This window comes from Papaver somniferum, chromosome 1 (genome assembly GCF_003573695.1).
Source record: "Papaver somniferum cultivar HN1 chromosome 1, ASM357369v1, whole genome shotgun sequence".
Taxonomy (NCBI): Eukaryota; Viridiplantae; Streptophyta; class Magnoliopsida; order Ranunculales; family Papaveraceae; genus Papaver; species Papaver somniferum.
The window spans coordinates 210,169,410-210,184,457 of NC_039358.1; the positions used below are offsets into that span (position 1 = coordinate 210,169,410).

A 15,048-nucleotide genomic window follows, 5' to 3' on the forward strand; every position below is an offset into this window, starting at 1 on the left:
CTACAATTGGAACAATTCATTAGAACTGGACCGGATCAAAACCACATAGTACTGAGGAGTGTTATTTTCCAGTATGCCTAGTGTGACGAGAACAATTAAGCTCAGTAACATCATATTGTGGTGAATAAATTTCAACCCTTCTTTCTGCAACAATGAAGATGCAAAATGCAATGTAACTCTTATTTCAGGTGGTGAGGCCTGAAATTTCGAGACTAGCCCCAGCATCTCTACAGGCTTACCAGAATCATACTCCTCAATTGAACAAAATGTCAGAAATTTGCAAATCAGGTTAAAAGAGAAAAATCATTGAGCTTATGCATATCATCAAATTGCAGTGAGTTTATTCAAGGTGGTGACAATGAGTGACTTCAGTAATATTGCAAGATGACTAAGTTTTATGACATTACAAACACTGGATTACATTGTTGAAACGTATACAGTTACATCAATGAATGAATTTTGTGATATTACATTTACTGAACTACGATTTCACCTTAACGCTACACTTAACCGACTAATTTCACACATCACAACCATAGCATGATCCACTTGTGTTTCACTTTAAGCTCATAAAGGTCTCCAACTTTTGCATGACATCTATGTCTTCCATTTCATCACTTGGATTTCAAGTCTTAGAAGACGAATCTAGAAGGAAAGTACTACTCTCTACACATGGAATACAAGAGCTAATAAATCTTTACCCCCTCCTCATCTCTTTTGGAAATAGGGAACAATATGTGGTTTCTTCCATATTCGTGCAATCCACAATTGGGTCAATAGATATTGTCCTAATTGCACATTCCAGATGCACCTTAATCCATCTTTAGGAAATATATAGCAGTTGGAGTTTTACAATCTCCTCTGTATTTCCTAGACTAAGACTGATCTTTATCCCTGACAACATATCTTTGGGAAATATATAGCAGTTGGAGTTTTACAATCTCCTCTGTATTTCCTAGACTAAGACTGATCTTTATCCCTGACAACATATCTTTGGGAAATATATAGCAGTTGGAGTTTTACAATCTCCTCTGTATTTCCTAGACTAAGACTGATCTTTATCCCTGACAACATATCTTTGGGAAATATGGAACAACAACAGGTTCAGCTAATGGTGTGTGATTAATTTCCGAGGCCGCACAAACCAAACAACAAATTACCCAAAAACACTCTTCTTCCTCTTTTTCTTCTTCTTAATCAGAATCACTCCACTAGTTAACAACACCATTACAGTCTTAAACCTATTCAAATCATAAACAACAATATATTTAATCTACTTACAATACTAGTTCAAAACTTCAATCTATTTGATTAACACTTTATAGCAGTAATGTTCGAATCGAAATAAGATTGGTTTAGATCAAGAGATGAAGTTGCTGTATATACCTTGTTCTTATGCTATTCTGGTTCTGGATCTTCGCCACTTTCAATCTTCAGCTGTTCTTGCAATAGCAGCAGAAAGGGACTAAGAAGAAAGAGCTCACTCAGATTTTAGTGTAAGTACTCAACTGGATAAGGACTTAGGGTTTGCTTTCCTTTGAGACTTTGAGATCTAGTCTTCTTCGGTCTTTGGATAGGAATTGATGGATGGATATTCTTTACAAAAGCACGCTTACACACCTCAAAAGTGACATATCCGTTTTCATCATAATGTACCCTAGCTGCTAAGGCATTTTTTTTTTCTCAAATTATTTAGTGGTGGTGGTAGAAATATTTGGATGGAGTAGGTGGACCGTGGACTAGTATTGGTGGTGGAGAGTAAAAGAGCATTGTTGTTGCAGGGATCACGTTGGTTCACCAAACGTTATATGATTAAAGTGTGGTTTTTGTTTGATACCGGTGACCATTCGTGAAATTTAGTAACACCTGTGAGCTGCAAAAGAGAGGGAAGGAAATTATTTATTTATTATTTTTATTCTTTTTGACTGGTGGAGGTAATGATTTCTAATGGTGCATTCTTTCTCTAAAAATTTTGGTCCAAAGGTGCAATTTATTTCACCTTATATTACAGCTTAAAAACTCTCATTTGGTTCCTTAACTGGGAAAGTCATGGCTGGGATGAATTCCAGAAATTCTTTCTCACTTATCACTCTCTTTTCCGTCTTTGCAATCTTGTACATGAATTCAGTCATTCTTGCAGCAGATGGGAAATCACAAACATTTGGTAAAGTTCTGAACCCAGCAAAGTTAGGACTCAAAAAAGAAAAACTCAGTCATTTTCATGTATATTGGCATGATATCGTTGGTGGCCGTAATCCAACGTCAATTCAGGTTGCAAAGGCAGCTTCAACAGACAAATCGGCAACCGGGTTCGGAGCTGTTTCGATGATTGATGATCCCTTGACAGAAGGACTTGAATTGAGTTCGAAACTTGTCGGACGAGCTCAAGGATTCTATGCATCTGCTGGAATTAATGAATTAGTTGCTCTGATAAATATGAATTTTGCATTCTTGGTTGGAAAATACAATGGTAGTACTGTAAGTATTATGGGAAGAGATAAGGTACTATCTGAAGTTAGAGAAATGGCCATTGTTGGTGGTAGTGGATTATTCCGGTTTGCTCGTGGTTATGTTGAAGCTCGGACGAAGAAATTGGATTCTAAAACTGGTGATTCTACTGTTGAATACAACATTTATGTCTTTCATTACTGATCATTTTAGCACTTTAATTCCTGTATTCATTTCGTATTCGTCTACTGTATGAATTTTACTCATATGAATGAGATTTTAAGCTTCTGAAGTTTTAAGATGATAATTATCAGGCCGTCTCCGTTTTAGACAGTACACATAAACAATGGTTTTACAGAATCTCACAAGGAAAACTGCACTGGCATTCTCACAGACTTCCTCATGAAATATAAATGCATCAACATGGATATTGGTGGTGTTTTTACAAGGAAACAAATACTAGAATATGAATTTATCAACAAACCCACTTGAGGTAGTGATCTCGTTCAGAATCACACTTCATCCACGACATAGAACGTAGCTGTGGAAATTAGCAGGATCAGCAGTCTAGAGACTCTAGACCTGACTATTTCCTCTTTGCGGAATTCGAACTCAACGAGCATGATTCATGAAGATAGCATGCCTCACATAGCGAAACCTAATGTGATGTTAGTAGAGCATCAATCCCAATGTGAACAAGAAATCAAAATATATCTCCCGTTCACTTCTGAAAATGCAACTTGATTCTGGTGTGCTCCTGCCAAAAATTATTGAGTTCCAGTGGTTGGAGGTAAATATGCTCCTGCACCTGTTCCATGCTATGTTTGGCTTGCAGTATTTGGAACTGAATCTTTCTTGGTTAAAGCCTCGATCTTAGATTGAGCACTTGTTAAATTTTCCCTTAGCATAACATTGTATTCATACAGATTCTGGAGAATCATACGAATGTCAAAAAATCAGTTCCACAATCGCCTTTAAATTCTGCAATGACATGATATAGGACGCAATTATATAAGGTGCACATAGCAGTTATCTTACACAAGAAAATGCAACATACTTCCTTCTTTTCCTGCACTCGGAACCTTATGGAAGACTCTTTCTGAAATCAAATTTATAGAATTGGATAAAGGAATTCCTGAATCACATAAATGGGTGATGAAACCAACTCTTTGCTCTTTTCATTTTGTCAAAAAATTACATGAAATTCCCGATAGGAAATTCATATGAGAAGTCTCGCAAGGTAATTGTTTTATCCTGTAGAAAAGGAACATAGGAATTGAAGTGCAGAACAATATACTTTAGTGAAGTATGGAATTACCGGATGTTATGCATCAGTCTGCATTATTTCTCAGGTCATATGACCAAATCTGTTCATTTTGCCCTGCTTTACCATAGTGGAGAAACCCGTTTGACCATCGACGTGGCTCAACAAAATTTTGAGTTTGAACATTACCATAGGAAGTTAGGAACTGCTCCAAGGGTAGAATGCTGTCATTTGATACTTGAGGCCGCGAGGGATGAAAATGATTTCTTTATTCTCTCTGCATTTGCAGTCTTACGAATAGCATCCTGAAGGAAGCAAATTTGGAGATTGAGTTTGAAGAAAATGGTGCAAGCTCTATAATTTTATTTCCTAAGAAAACGACATTTCCAACAAAAAATAATAATTTAGCACAGCTACAATACCTTGTAGATAAGTAAGTTGCCTTTTTTGTTAAGAATGATGGTGTCCATTCTGCAGGTAGATGTTCTTCTTTTTGTGCAAAGATCCACTTCCACGCAAGGGCATCACCAGGCACACAACCACAAAGCACATCATCTCCATTACTTGTGTGATCTTCCCAGCATACATCTGAAAGAAAGTTTAGAACATGATATGAAACATAAATGAAGGGGCATGGTTATGTATCTCTTAGCAAATTCAATTGCTTCAAATCATGCATTTCATAAAATTTTTTGCTCTACCTACAATTCTGAACAATTCATAAGAACTGGACCAGATCAAAACACAGATATGTGGGGAGTAATATTTTGACAATTCAGTTCAGTAACATCATAGTATGGCGAACACATTTCAACCCTCCTTTCAGCAACAATGAAGATGCAGGATGCAATATGATTCTTTTAATTCAGGTGGTAAAACATTAAAAAATTTCGAGGCAAATCGCAATTATACTTCTCACTTGAATACAATATCAGAAATTTGCTTTTGAGAGAAGAACTCCTGAGCTTATGCATATCAAATTGTAGATTGACAACAAATGAGTTCAGTATATTGCAACATTAATAAGTTTCCTGACATTAAAACACTGAAGCACGTTCTTATAATGTAGAATTGCATCAATGAATGAATACTGTGTGATATTACAAATTTTGAACTAAGTATGATTTGGTATCAGAATGTTTAACCTGCTAACTTGACAACTCTAACATGTGCATGTCCCAGAACACCTGTGGTCTTTACAATTTCCTACTTTTGCATGACATCTAAGTCTTCCTTTGGATTTCCCATCCAAGGATTTGCACTGTAAAGACTATGTGCTAGATGATCCCTTCAAAGACTAATAAATCTTTGCCCCATCCTCATCTCTTTTGGAAATAGGGAAGAAAAGTTGAAATCCAGCTGACATCTTCTCATTTCAGAATAAAATTCAATCAACAACTGGATAAATCTTTTAGATACGATGAGCAGTCTTATTTTTACACTTTCCTTCCTATTTCTCCACTGCTAAGATCTTATCACCCCTCCCTTGGATGTGATAATTTTCGGAAGCCGCACATACCGACAACAAATTACCAAAAACTTTTTTTTTCTTCTTCTTCTTACTCAGAATCACTCCACCAATTAACAACATGATTACAATCTTAAACCTAGTCAAATCATACACAACAATAATTTCTTCCGCTTGATCTACTTACAACACTAGTTCAATCTTTAAATCAAAATAAAATTGAAGTTGTATACCCTTGTTCTCTATGGTATTCTGGTTCTGGATCTTCACCACCTTACCAATCAATCTCCTTGAGTTTGCTTTGACTGTTGATGTGTAGTTCTTCAGCCCAAAAAGGGGTCTAAGATGCAAGAGCTCACTCAGACTTTAGTTAAAGTACTCAACTAGATAAGGATTTAGGGTTTGCTCTCTATTTGGGACTTGACTCTTGAAATCTAGTCTTCAGTCTTTGGATAGGAATCGGTGGATTTTCTTTACAAAAGCACGCGTAGACACCTCAAAGTGACATATGCTTTTCCATCGTATTTTTAATTCCTGCATTTATTTCATATTCATCTGTTGTACCAATTTTACTCGTATGAATGAGATTTTAAGCTTTTGAAGTTTTAAGATGATACTAATTCTCAGGCCGTCTCGAATTTTAGACAGTATCCATGAATTTTACAAAATCTCACCAAGGAAAACTGCACTGTAATTATTAACTGCAAGATTTTTCTTTTGGAGTATCATCACAAAAATATACTACATTTGTACAATATTGAATATGTAAAAGTAAACTAACAAGCTACAATATCTGCAATGACATGGATCAGTAATAAGCTGTTGTCTCCTACTCCAGCTGAACTCCACACTGACTGCAGCCCTCCAGGTTTTAGGCAATTCCAGATGAACAAGTCCAATTTTTGTTTAGTTAATCTGTTAACATGGATATTGGTGGTGGCTTTGAGTTGAGTTGTCAAGGAAACAAATAGAATACGAATTTATAAATACAAAATACTTGAGGTAGTGATCTCGTTCAGCCATGACATGATTCTCTGAATAAATTGAACTTGTCTGAACCAATCACAATCATACTTCGTCCACAACACGGAAAGTAGTTGCAGAAATTAGCAGGATCAGTAGTGTAGACCTGACTATGTTCTCCTTGTGGAATTAGAAATCACCAAGCAAGATGCATGAAGATGGCATGCCTCAGATAGTGATACCTTGAACAAATGTGATGTTAGCAGAGCATCAATCCCAATGCGAACAAGAATTCAAAATATATCTCCCGTTCACTTCTGAGAACACAATCTGATACTTGTGTGCTTCGGCCAAAAAATATTGAGTTGCAGTCAGTGGTTGGAGGTAAATATACTCCCGCAATGTTCCATGTTATGTTTGGCTTGCAGTATTTGGAACTGGATCTTTCTTGGTTAAAGCCTCGATCATAGATTGAGCACTTACTAAATTTTCCCTTAACATAATATTGTATTCATACAGATTTTGTAGATTCTTACGAATGTCAGAAATATCAGTTCCAGAATCGGCTCTAAATTCTGCAATGGCATGATAAGAGAGAGGACAGAATTATAAATGTGCAAATAACAGGTCATCTTGTATGTCTTCGTAACGCATGCAAGATGCAGAAGGTTGAAGTTCTAAATCAGTTCTTACCTAGATCAGGGGGTAGCGGTAGGGTGCTGTGATTTGATACTTGAGGCCGCGAGAGATGATCTCCCTCGCTAGAACCATGTTTCGCTTGGGTCCCTGCTGAGTATGATCTCCGTACTCTCTCTGCATCTGCAGTCTTACGAATAGCATTCTGGAAAAACAAATTTGGAGATTCAGTTTGGAGGAAATGGTGCAAGTTCTATTATATCCTGAAAAAACAACACTTCCAACAGAAAAATAATTTTCAGCAGAGCTACAATACCATCTCGATAGGTAAGTTGCCTTTTTTATTAAGACTGATGGTGTCCATTCTGCTGCTAGATTTTTTTCTTTTGTGCACAGATCCATTTCCACGCAAGGGTTCTCCAGGCACACAACCACAAAGTGCATCATCTCCATTACTATTGTGATCTTCCAGAATCTTACAATTCCATGTGTACATTACGTATTTACGCAACTTGTGGAAAGAGATAAAAATATCAATCACTCAACACTCTATTTCAGTATAAAATATTACGAAACAAACTTCAAACAGTAGACGACGAGATAATACCTTATCCCAGTGCTGTTGAGCTTTCTTTCGATTTCTTATATTTATCAGTACACTATCTTCATTTCGGAGCCTCTTGACCCTGTACTCGCACTATTCCAAGAAAATAAGTGCAAATTAAAATCCATGCTCCATTATAGGATATAGTAAATATGGGTACAAGGACTAATGGAAAAAAGCAAGAGAATAAAATATCCCAATTAGCTCCTAACTGTAGTCAGGTCAATATTAACTGCACTGGTTCTGCCACCAGAAGGTGTTGGATGAGGTGGCCTCTGATGCCCTACAACTTCACAAATGGTATTCTATCTAGCTAAACACCAAAATATCCTCAAATTCAAATAACAAAAAATAAATAAATAAAATATCTACTTGTTCTTACTCAAATACATCCTGCATCAAATAAAATTTTACTTTTAATTACCGAAATTCTATGGAGAAATTGGCTCGGACCACTTAGAGATATCTGATAAACTTCAAGGATTTTGATAATTTTCAATCAACTTAACACCCACAAGAATATACCTTATTCTGATAATGGGGGTCAGTGTTCAACATGTAGGCCTTAGCTTTATCATACTTTTGTATCGGACATAGCTCTTGGTCAGAACAAAAGATAAAACTATTTCCTACTTCCTAGTTTAATAATGTGGTAGTGACCTAAAACTGATATAAATTACATGTCTTTTTTAGACAAAAAAATTGTTGTGTCGGACATGTCTTTAAGTCTTTGGTTTCATAAACATTGTTGTTTTAGTTGCAAACTTGATCTAAAGCAATTTAGTGACTTATTTGGCCATGTCGATGCCTATAATAGGATCTCGAATATTGAACGGAAGAAGGCATTATGTTGAAGAAGACGTTTCACAGTTGAGATAAGGCAATCAAGATAATATATTGGTGTTTCACATTTGTAGACCACCATTCAAGTAAATTTTCGCTAAGACAAAAGGGAATAACTAGTTCAAATAAATAAATATGATTCAAAAACTACAAAGTTGCAATAGGATTTAACTTACTTGGACCAAGAGGTAAAAGAATATGGCAAAACTAATGGCATAGAGACCACCAAGATCCGCAAAGAAGCCAACTACATTATTCAAATTCAGATATTCAGTATATGCCACAAACTTAGAACATGAATAAGACTTATAAATGCATAAAGGGGACAAATGGACAATAAGAAGGATACTGTTGTGTAATGTTGTTGTAAAGTATCTAAGCCGGTCATAGAGAGAGCATTCACTATCACAATACCGAATATAAGACAAAATTACACCAAGAGCCTATGACCCAATATTTTGATGCTAAACATAGTTTGAAGATTTTGAATTTGCTAACAACTTATCTAATAATTAGTCGCATCATAGACAGATACCATTATATCTTTTAAAGAAGAACCACAAAAGACAGCTGATAGTTTTGGCTAAGATACTAATCAAAGAAGTTAAAATTGGAAGGAAAAAAAAAGATAAATTTAAATGACTAATGAGCTATAGAGTAACAAAGAAGTCCACTTACCAGGCCCAATAAAATTTTCATCGTCAACTTCAACAATGTAGGCGGAAAGAAAGTTGATAAACAATGTGGTATTGATTAATCCACCTCCTAAACTTTGAAGAGATGCTTGAAGCTGACTAGTTTCAAGAATAGAGGAACCCGGGACAAATTCATGGAAAAGAGGCTGGATTAGCTTTAAATCACGATGATTACGGTATAGTCGTGGAAATAAGTGAAATTTTAAGACATTCACATCAGGTCCTCGAAAAGTAGTTGGCCTGTTATCCAAACTGCTCCCATTGTTCAGTATGCCATTGACAAAGCTAATGTGTTTATCATTACCGTTCTTTGATGTAAAGTTGAATTGGAACCCTACAGCAGTAGCAGGATCATTTGGAAGATCAACAAACTGCCAGGAAACATACAAGTCATCTGCAGCAATACGGCAATTACTGCACTTGAGAGAAACAGTTGGGCCCAAGCTCGTGTTGTGGCAAGAATAATTAGCAAATGTCTTCAGTGGAAACACTCTATGATCAACGAAACCTGGAACCCCAGTCACTAAAGTACCAAGACCACGTAAATGAGAACAGCTCATACTAGAAACAGTGGTTATATTAAACTCCATATCATTGATGAAGGAGAGTAGCTCAGGTGCATTTGCTGCCCTCAGATTATGCACTTCGACAGATCTTTTTGATATAATTTGGTAAAGCAACCTGTCAAAGAACAACAAATATGTTAATATCAACTCCTAATGTAAGCACCGAAGAACACAATGTTGAAGGTTTAAACTGAGAATTTCATCATTATATTGAAGAAGAACGAACACATACGCTGCAAAGAAACCAACAAAAACTATCCAACTGGCAACAGAAAAAGTTCCACCAAGCTCTGTCTTCCGCTTCCTTACAACCTTGTTATCATCCTACATAAAGCGCGTCAGAAATGATAATCAATTACGAAGTGAAGTAATGGTTGAAATATCATTGTATATTTAATATTTTACAAGCTGCAGAGGTAAAATATTTAGTAAATGCTGAATAAGCTGCAGTCCAACATAAGGGGTAATGCCATAATGATACAAGTCTACAGAATTATTAAGCTCTTATACAAATAACGATCCTCAATATGAAATACATAGACTGTTGATGGTAATTGTGGTAAGCAAACAAGTAAAACAACAAGTAGGAGTGAGACAAACGTTATTTTTGTAAATCCATTTAGCAAGATTTGCCCAACTACTGTAAAAGACACATCTTGAAAGAAACAATGAACAAGATAACACACCTCCTATCCTCCAATATTGTACGGATTGCATACACAAAACCTACTACGAGCGTTACTGATTCCTTACAAGATAAATCACTGTTATCCTCTTGGATTTGCATCATCCAGAGATGACCGTAGCCTCACCAAATACAGCCTACCACAAGGGAGGCACAAGTGAATATTAAATGGAACAGTTCTCAAGAGGTCAGTTACCAACACTTCAAGTGTTTCACGGTTATCTCACTATTCTCAAAGCAGTACTACCCACAAATTTGGTCCAATTTTCCATAGGTTAAAGAAATTGGATCTCCTAATCATTAAGAGTCAGAACAGATACTCGACAACAAGTAATCTATTCGCGTAGTAACCATATATAACTGATAAACCTAAACATCATAAATACAGTTTATCTACAGGAAAGGCATAAACCAGACACAATTTGGAGTCAAATTTGAGGTTCCAAACTCAATTTTTCATGTTACTAAATTCTGTATCCACCTAAAACCCTCCTAATTACTCAACCATCTAACATCAATTTGAAGAATCAGTAAACAATTAAGCCAAATCCATCTTATTCATGAAAAAACAACTGAAATTCAACAAATCAACAATAAATTTAACTAAAAATTTCAAAAAATAAAAAAAATCTTACCAGCCAATGACGAGTAGAGAAGCAGAAATCCAGTCGACTAATCCACCATCTAACCTTAAACCAAATACTACTCCCATCTCCAAGCTTCTTAAACCTCAGAAAAAAACAAAACAATAACCAAGAAAGTAGTAAAACTAGGGTTGCTTCTAAAAACACAGCTTGTGATTGTGTAAACTTCTTAATAGAATCAAATCCAAGTAATGTTTCAGGAAATGTTGCTGAATATTTAACTCCTGTACTCATTGACCATTCATTAATTGATGAATTAAACAATCCACATGATTTCTCTGTTAAATTTAATAAGTAACCAGGGAAACAAGCACATAATGTTGAATTGTAACTAAATGAATTCTTCGGACATGGCTTTGCAAACGCCATTAATAAGATTAAGAAGAATTTTCAGAACAAGAAAAGAAGAAGAAGAAATCAGATCTTTCTTTTCTTCTTCTTCTTGGAGTAGAGCTGAGTAGAGAAAATTTTTGACAAGGAAAAGAATCTGTCTTTTTATTTTTAATTATTTTTTGGATTTTATAAAATAAGACTTTTAGTTGTAGAGGAGAAGTGAGAAACGGGTTTGAATTAAATTTTGTTGGTGAAAACCCGGGCCTGTTTTTTTTTTTTCTATTTTTGGGTATTTGCGTAACCGGGTTGTATTGCGGAAATTTAGAGGGATTTTACAAAAATGGGGAATGTATGCGGCTTGCGGGGAAACTGGGGAAAGAAGTCAAGTCTCACGCGGCCGGTAAAACACGTTTAGAATATGAAGAAAAAAATTCAAATGTCACGGCTATATTCTCGGGTGCATGTATGCCGTGAGTTTTGTTACGACGGTTGGGACAAAAATCTCTAACCTACTCCGGACTTGTTCCTGGACAAAAGGTTTCGGTCATCGGTTAGGACAAAAGACTTTCCACCGTTATAGTCGTTTTTCAAAAGAGTTGCTTGGTTATGCAACTATTGTAATCGATTCGAGACTTGCCCACTTACTAATGGGTTCATGTTTGGCGATCAAAAACTGAAGTAGAAACTAGAAGCAACATTCTTTTAGCATTATACAGAGTTCGGATAAAATCACAAAATGTAGACAGTAATGGCAACTGCAAGATAAAACTTAGCTTATATAAAGACAACTCTCTTTATTGATGTTTAGAAAATCTCTCAAAACTAAACACAAGCTCTAATCTTGCTCATATGATCAACCACAACTTTGGTGATCATATATATATAGAACTATGAATTCCTTTTCCTAGTCCTATTACCTTATTACATGTCTTTCCTTTTCTTAGAACTAGATGACTTCTAATTCCCTTAGGATTACATCAATTTCCTAATCTTGTCCTAACCAACTTGTTAGTGACTTTTATGTTGAAGTTAATCCAACATTCTCCCCGTTAAGCTTCAACCTTACCTGTGACATATCTTGTACTCCAATCAATTGTCTCATTTCTTCAAACTTGATCTGAGCTAATGCCTTTGTCAATATATCTGCTTTCTGCTCAGTTCCTGGTATGTGTTCAACGTTGATGATCTCCTTCTCGATACATTCTCGTATGAAATGATACCTTTTGTGAATGCGTTTCGTCTTCCCATGAAACACTGGATTTTTAGTGAGTGCAATTGCAGACTTATTATCAATCTTGATGAAAACTTTTCCATGCTCTCTTCCTTTGATTTCACCCAACAGTTCTTGAAGCCATATTGATTGTTTAGTTGCTTCTGTTGCAGCCATAAACTCAGCTTCACAGGATGAGAGGGCTACAGTGTCTTGCTTCTGTGAACACCATGTAATAGGTGCTTCACCTAGATAAAATATATGACCAGTTGTACCTTTTCCATCATCTTGGTCAATATTATGACTGTTGTCACTATACCCAACAATTCCTTTTGATCCTCCTCGACCATACTTCAATCCACAGCTGATTGTTCCTCTTAGATATCTCAATATCTGTTTTATTACATCACCATGAGACTTGCGTGGACTCTGCATATAACGTCTTGCTACTCCCACAGAGAAAGCCAAGTCTGGTCTTGTGTGTAACAAGTATCTAAGGCATCCAACATTTCTTCTATAACTCGTTGGATCAATCTCAGCTTCTTCTTGTGCCTTTGAAACTTTAAGTCCAAACTCCATTGGTATCTTAGTTGGATTACAAGTTTCAAGTCCTGCTTCTTTCAGAATTCTCCTTGCATAAGCTTCTTGTTTAATCTGAATCCCATCTACTCCTTGATGGACTTCTATGCCAAGGTAATAAGTGAGTTTTCCGAGGTCTGACATCTCAAACTTTGATGACATTTCTCTCTTGAAATCATTGATCACCTTAAGGGAGTTGCCAGTCAAAAATAGATCATCTACATAGACTGCAATCACAAGAAGCGTTCCCTTTTCTTCTCTTCTGTATACTGATGTTTCTTTAGAGGACTTAAAAAAATATGATTTCTCTTAAGATTTGATCTAAATTTGTATTCTAGGCTAGAGGAGATTGTCTTAGACCATATAAAGCTTTTGATAACTTATAAACCTTATGCTCTTGTCCTTTTACTTCAAAACCTTCTGGTTGTTCAACATACACATCTTCTCGCAATTCACCATGTAAGAATGTTGTCTTAACGTCTAAGTGGTGAATTTCCCATGAGTTTGATGATGCTTCTGATATTAAGAGACGAATTGTCTCTAGTCTAGAAACTGGTGCGAAAACTTCATCAAAGTTTATGCCTGATTCTTGAACGTATACCCTATCTACAAGTCTTTCCTTATATTTGTTGACAGTACCATCAGCATTCCGTTTTATTTTGAAGATCCACTTAAGACCAATCACTTTTACCCCACCTGGCTTATCAACTAGAAACCAAGTCTTGTTTCTGTTGATTGAAATAATTTCTTCTTTACATGCTTGTGTCCATTTAGTCGAGACCTTTGCTTCCTGGAAATTCCTTGGTTCATCATTAACAGAAAGTAGCATAATCTCACATTCTTTTGCAGCTTGAAAAACATAATCCTCCAGATACTGTGGCTTTTGTATCTGTCTTGTTGATTTTCGCAATGGAATGGGTTGAGTTATTTCATCGATCTCTTCTTCTTCTACTTCTTCGTTATTCTCAGTGGTTTCATTATTCTCTTCTCTTTCTTGATTAACATCATTGTTTCCATTGGTAATGATGATTATGGGTCCTTCGCCTTCATCAATTACTTGACCCCATCTCATGTGAAACATTCTTGGATCCCTACTTGGTCCATCATTAGTTTCTTTCCAGTTCCAGTTTGCTTTTTCATCGAATACCACATCTCGACTCACTATCACTCTTTTCGTTGTTGGATTGAATAATCTGTAAGTTTTGGATCCAGGCTCAATTCCTTGATTCACAAGAGTCTGAGATCGATCATCCAGTTTCTTAAGAGTTGCAGAATCAACTTTTGCGTATGCTTTGCGACCAAACACTCTTAAATGATCTATGTTTGGTTTTCTCTTTCGCAAACTTTCATATGGAGTCATGTCTTTCAGAGCTTTCGTAGGTATCCTGTTTATTAGGTATGTGTAGTGTCGTAAAGCTTCTCCCCATAGATAATTAGGTACCTGCATATCCTTTAAAGAACTTCTTGTCATCTCCATTAGAGTCATGTTTCTCCTCTCCACCACTCCGTTTTGTTGTGGTATCCCTCGAACCATCTTGTTCTGAGACATAGCCTTTAAGGTTCTGAAACTTATGTGTCCTAATCTTGCATGCCACTTCCATGCCTGATCTTCCAGTCTCATATTCAGACACAATGGCCTTCCAATCATGAGACTTATCTTGTAGAATCTATTCTGTGAACGTGAGACTCTAACTAAAAGTCTTCCACTTGGGTTATGAAATGTTAGATAATCTTGTCGCATTCTAACATCACATACAACTTTTGTAGCTTGTCCTAAACTTAGAATGTTGCTTTGTAAGTTTGGGATGAAGTAGATGCTTGTGACAAGCTTCTGTTCTCCGGTCTTGATCTGAAATAGAATTGATCATTTCCCTTCAATTTCTACAGAAGATCCATCCCCAAACTTCACTTGTCCTTTGATTTTCTCATTGAGTTCAGAAAAGTAGTGTCTCTTACCAGTCATGTGATTGCTGGCTCCATTATCTAAATACCAGATTCCTTCTTCTCCATCCTTTGATTCGTAGTTCTTTGGTATTAGTTTCCCTTCGTTTAAGAATACAACTTCGTGCATGAAAAGAGTTGTATCTGCTTCCCTTGTTTCATTCTTGTT

General features: G+C 36.1%; 2 protein-coding genes and 1 long non-coding RNA gene across 3 annotated transcripts; 1 reads left to right on the forward strand and 2 right to left on the reverse strand.

The window, feature by feature from the left end:
* Positions 1–370: 370 nt before the first annotated feature.
* On the reverse strand, positions 371–1,610 carry LOC113314882. Its single transcript, XR_003342614.1, has 2 exons — positions 1,387–1,610; positions 371–1,241 (listed from the first exon to the last, which is right to left on the reverse strand). It is a non-coding gene; the product is annotated as an uncharacterized LOC113314882 (long non-coding RNA).
* Positions 1,611–1,892: 282 nt separating this feature from the next.
* Positions 1,893–2,755, forward strand: LOC113314893 (dirigent protein 22-like). The gene has a single exon (XM_026563269.1). It carries the CDS (start codon positions 2,050–2,052, stop codon positions 2,650–2,652), a length of 603 nt encoding a protein of 200 aa, XP_026419054.1. The 5' UTR covers positions 1,893–2,049; the 3' UTR covers positions 2,653–2,755.
* Positions 2,756–5,850: 3,095 nt separating this feature from the next.
* Positions 5,851–11,311, reverse strand: LOC113314909. Its single transcript, XM_026563271.1, has 8 exons — positions 10,808–11,311; positions 9,720–9,811; positions 8,905–9,602; positions 8,403–8,473; positions 7,387–7,476; positions 7,096–7,290; positions 6,837–6,984; positions 5,851–6,718 (listed from the first exon to the last, which is right to left on the reverse strand). The coding sequence occupies exons 1-8, from the start codon at positions 11,183–11,185 to the stop codon at positions 6,555–6,557; spliced, it is 1,836 nt and encodes a 611-aa protein (XP_026419056.1). The 5' UTR covers positions 11,186–11,311; the 3' UTR covers positions 5,851–6,554.
* Positions 11,312–15,048: the final 3,737 nt, after the last annotated feature.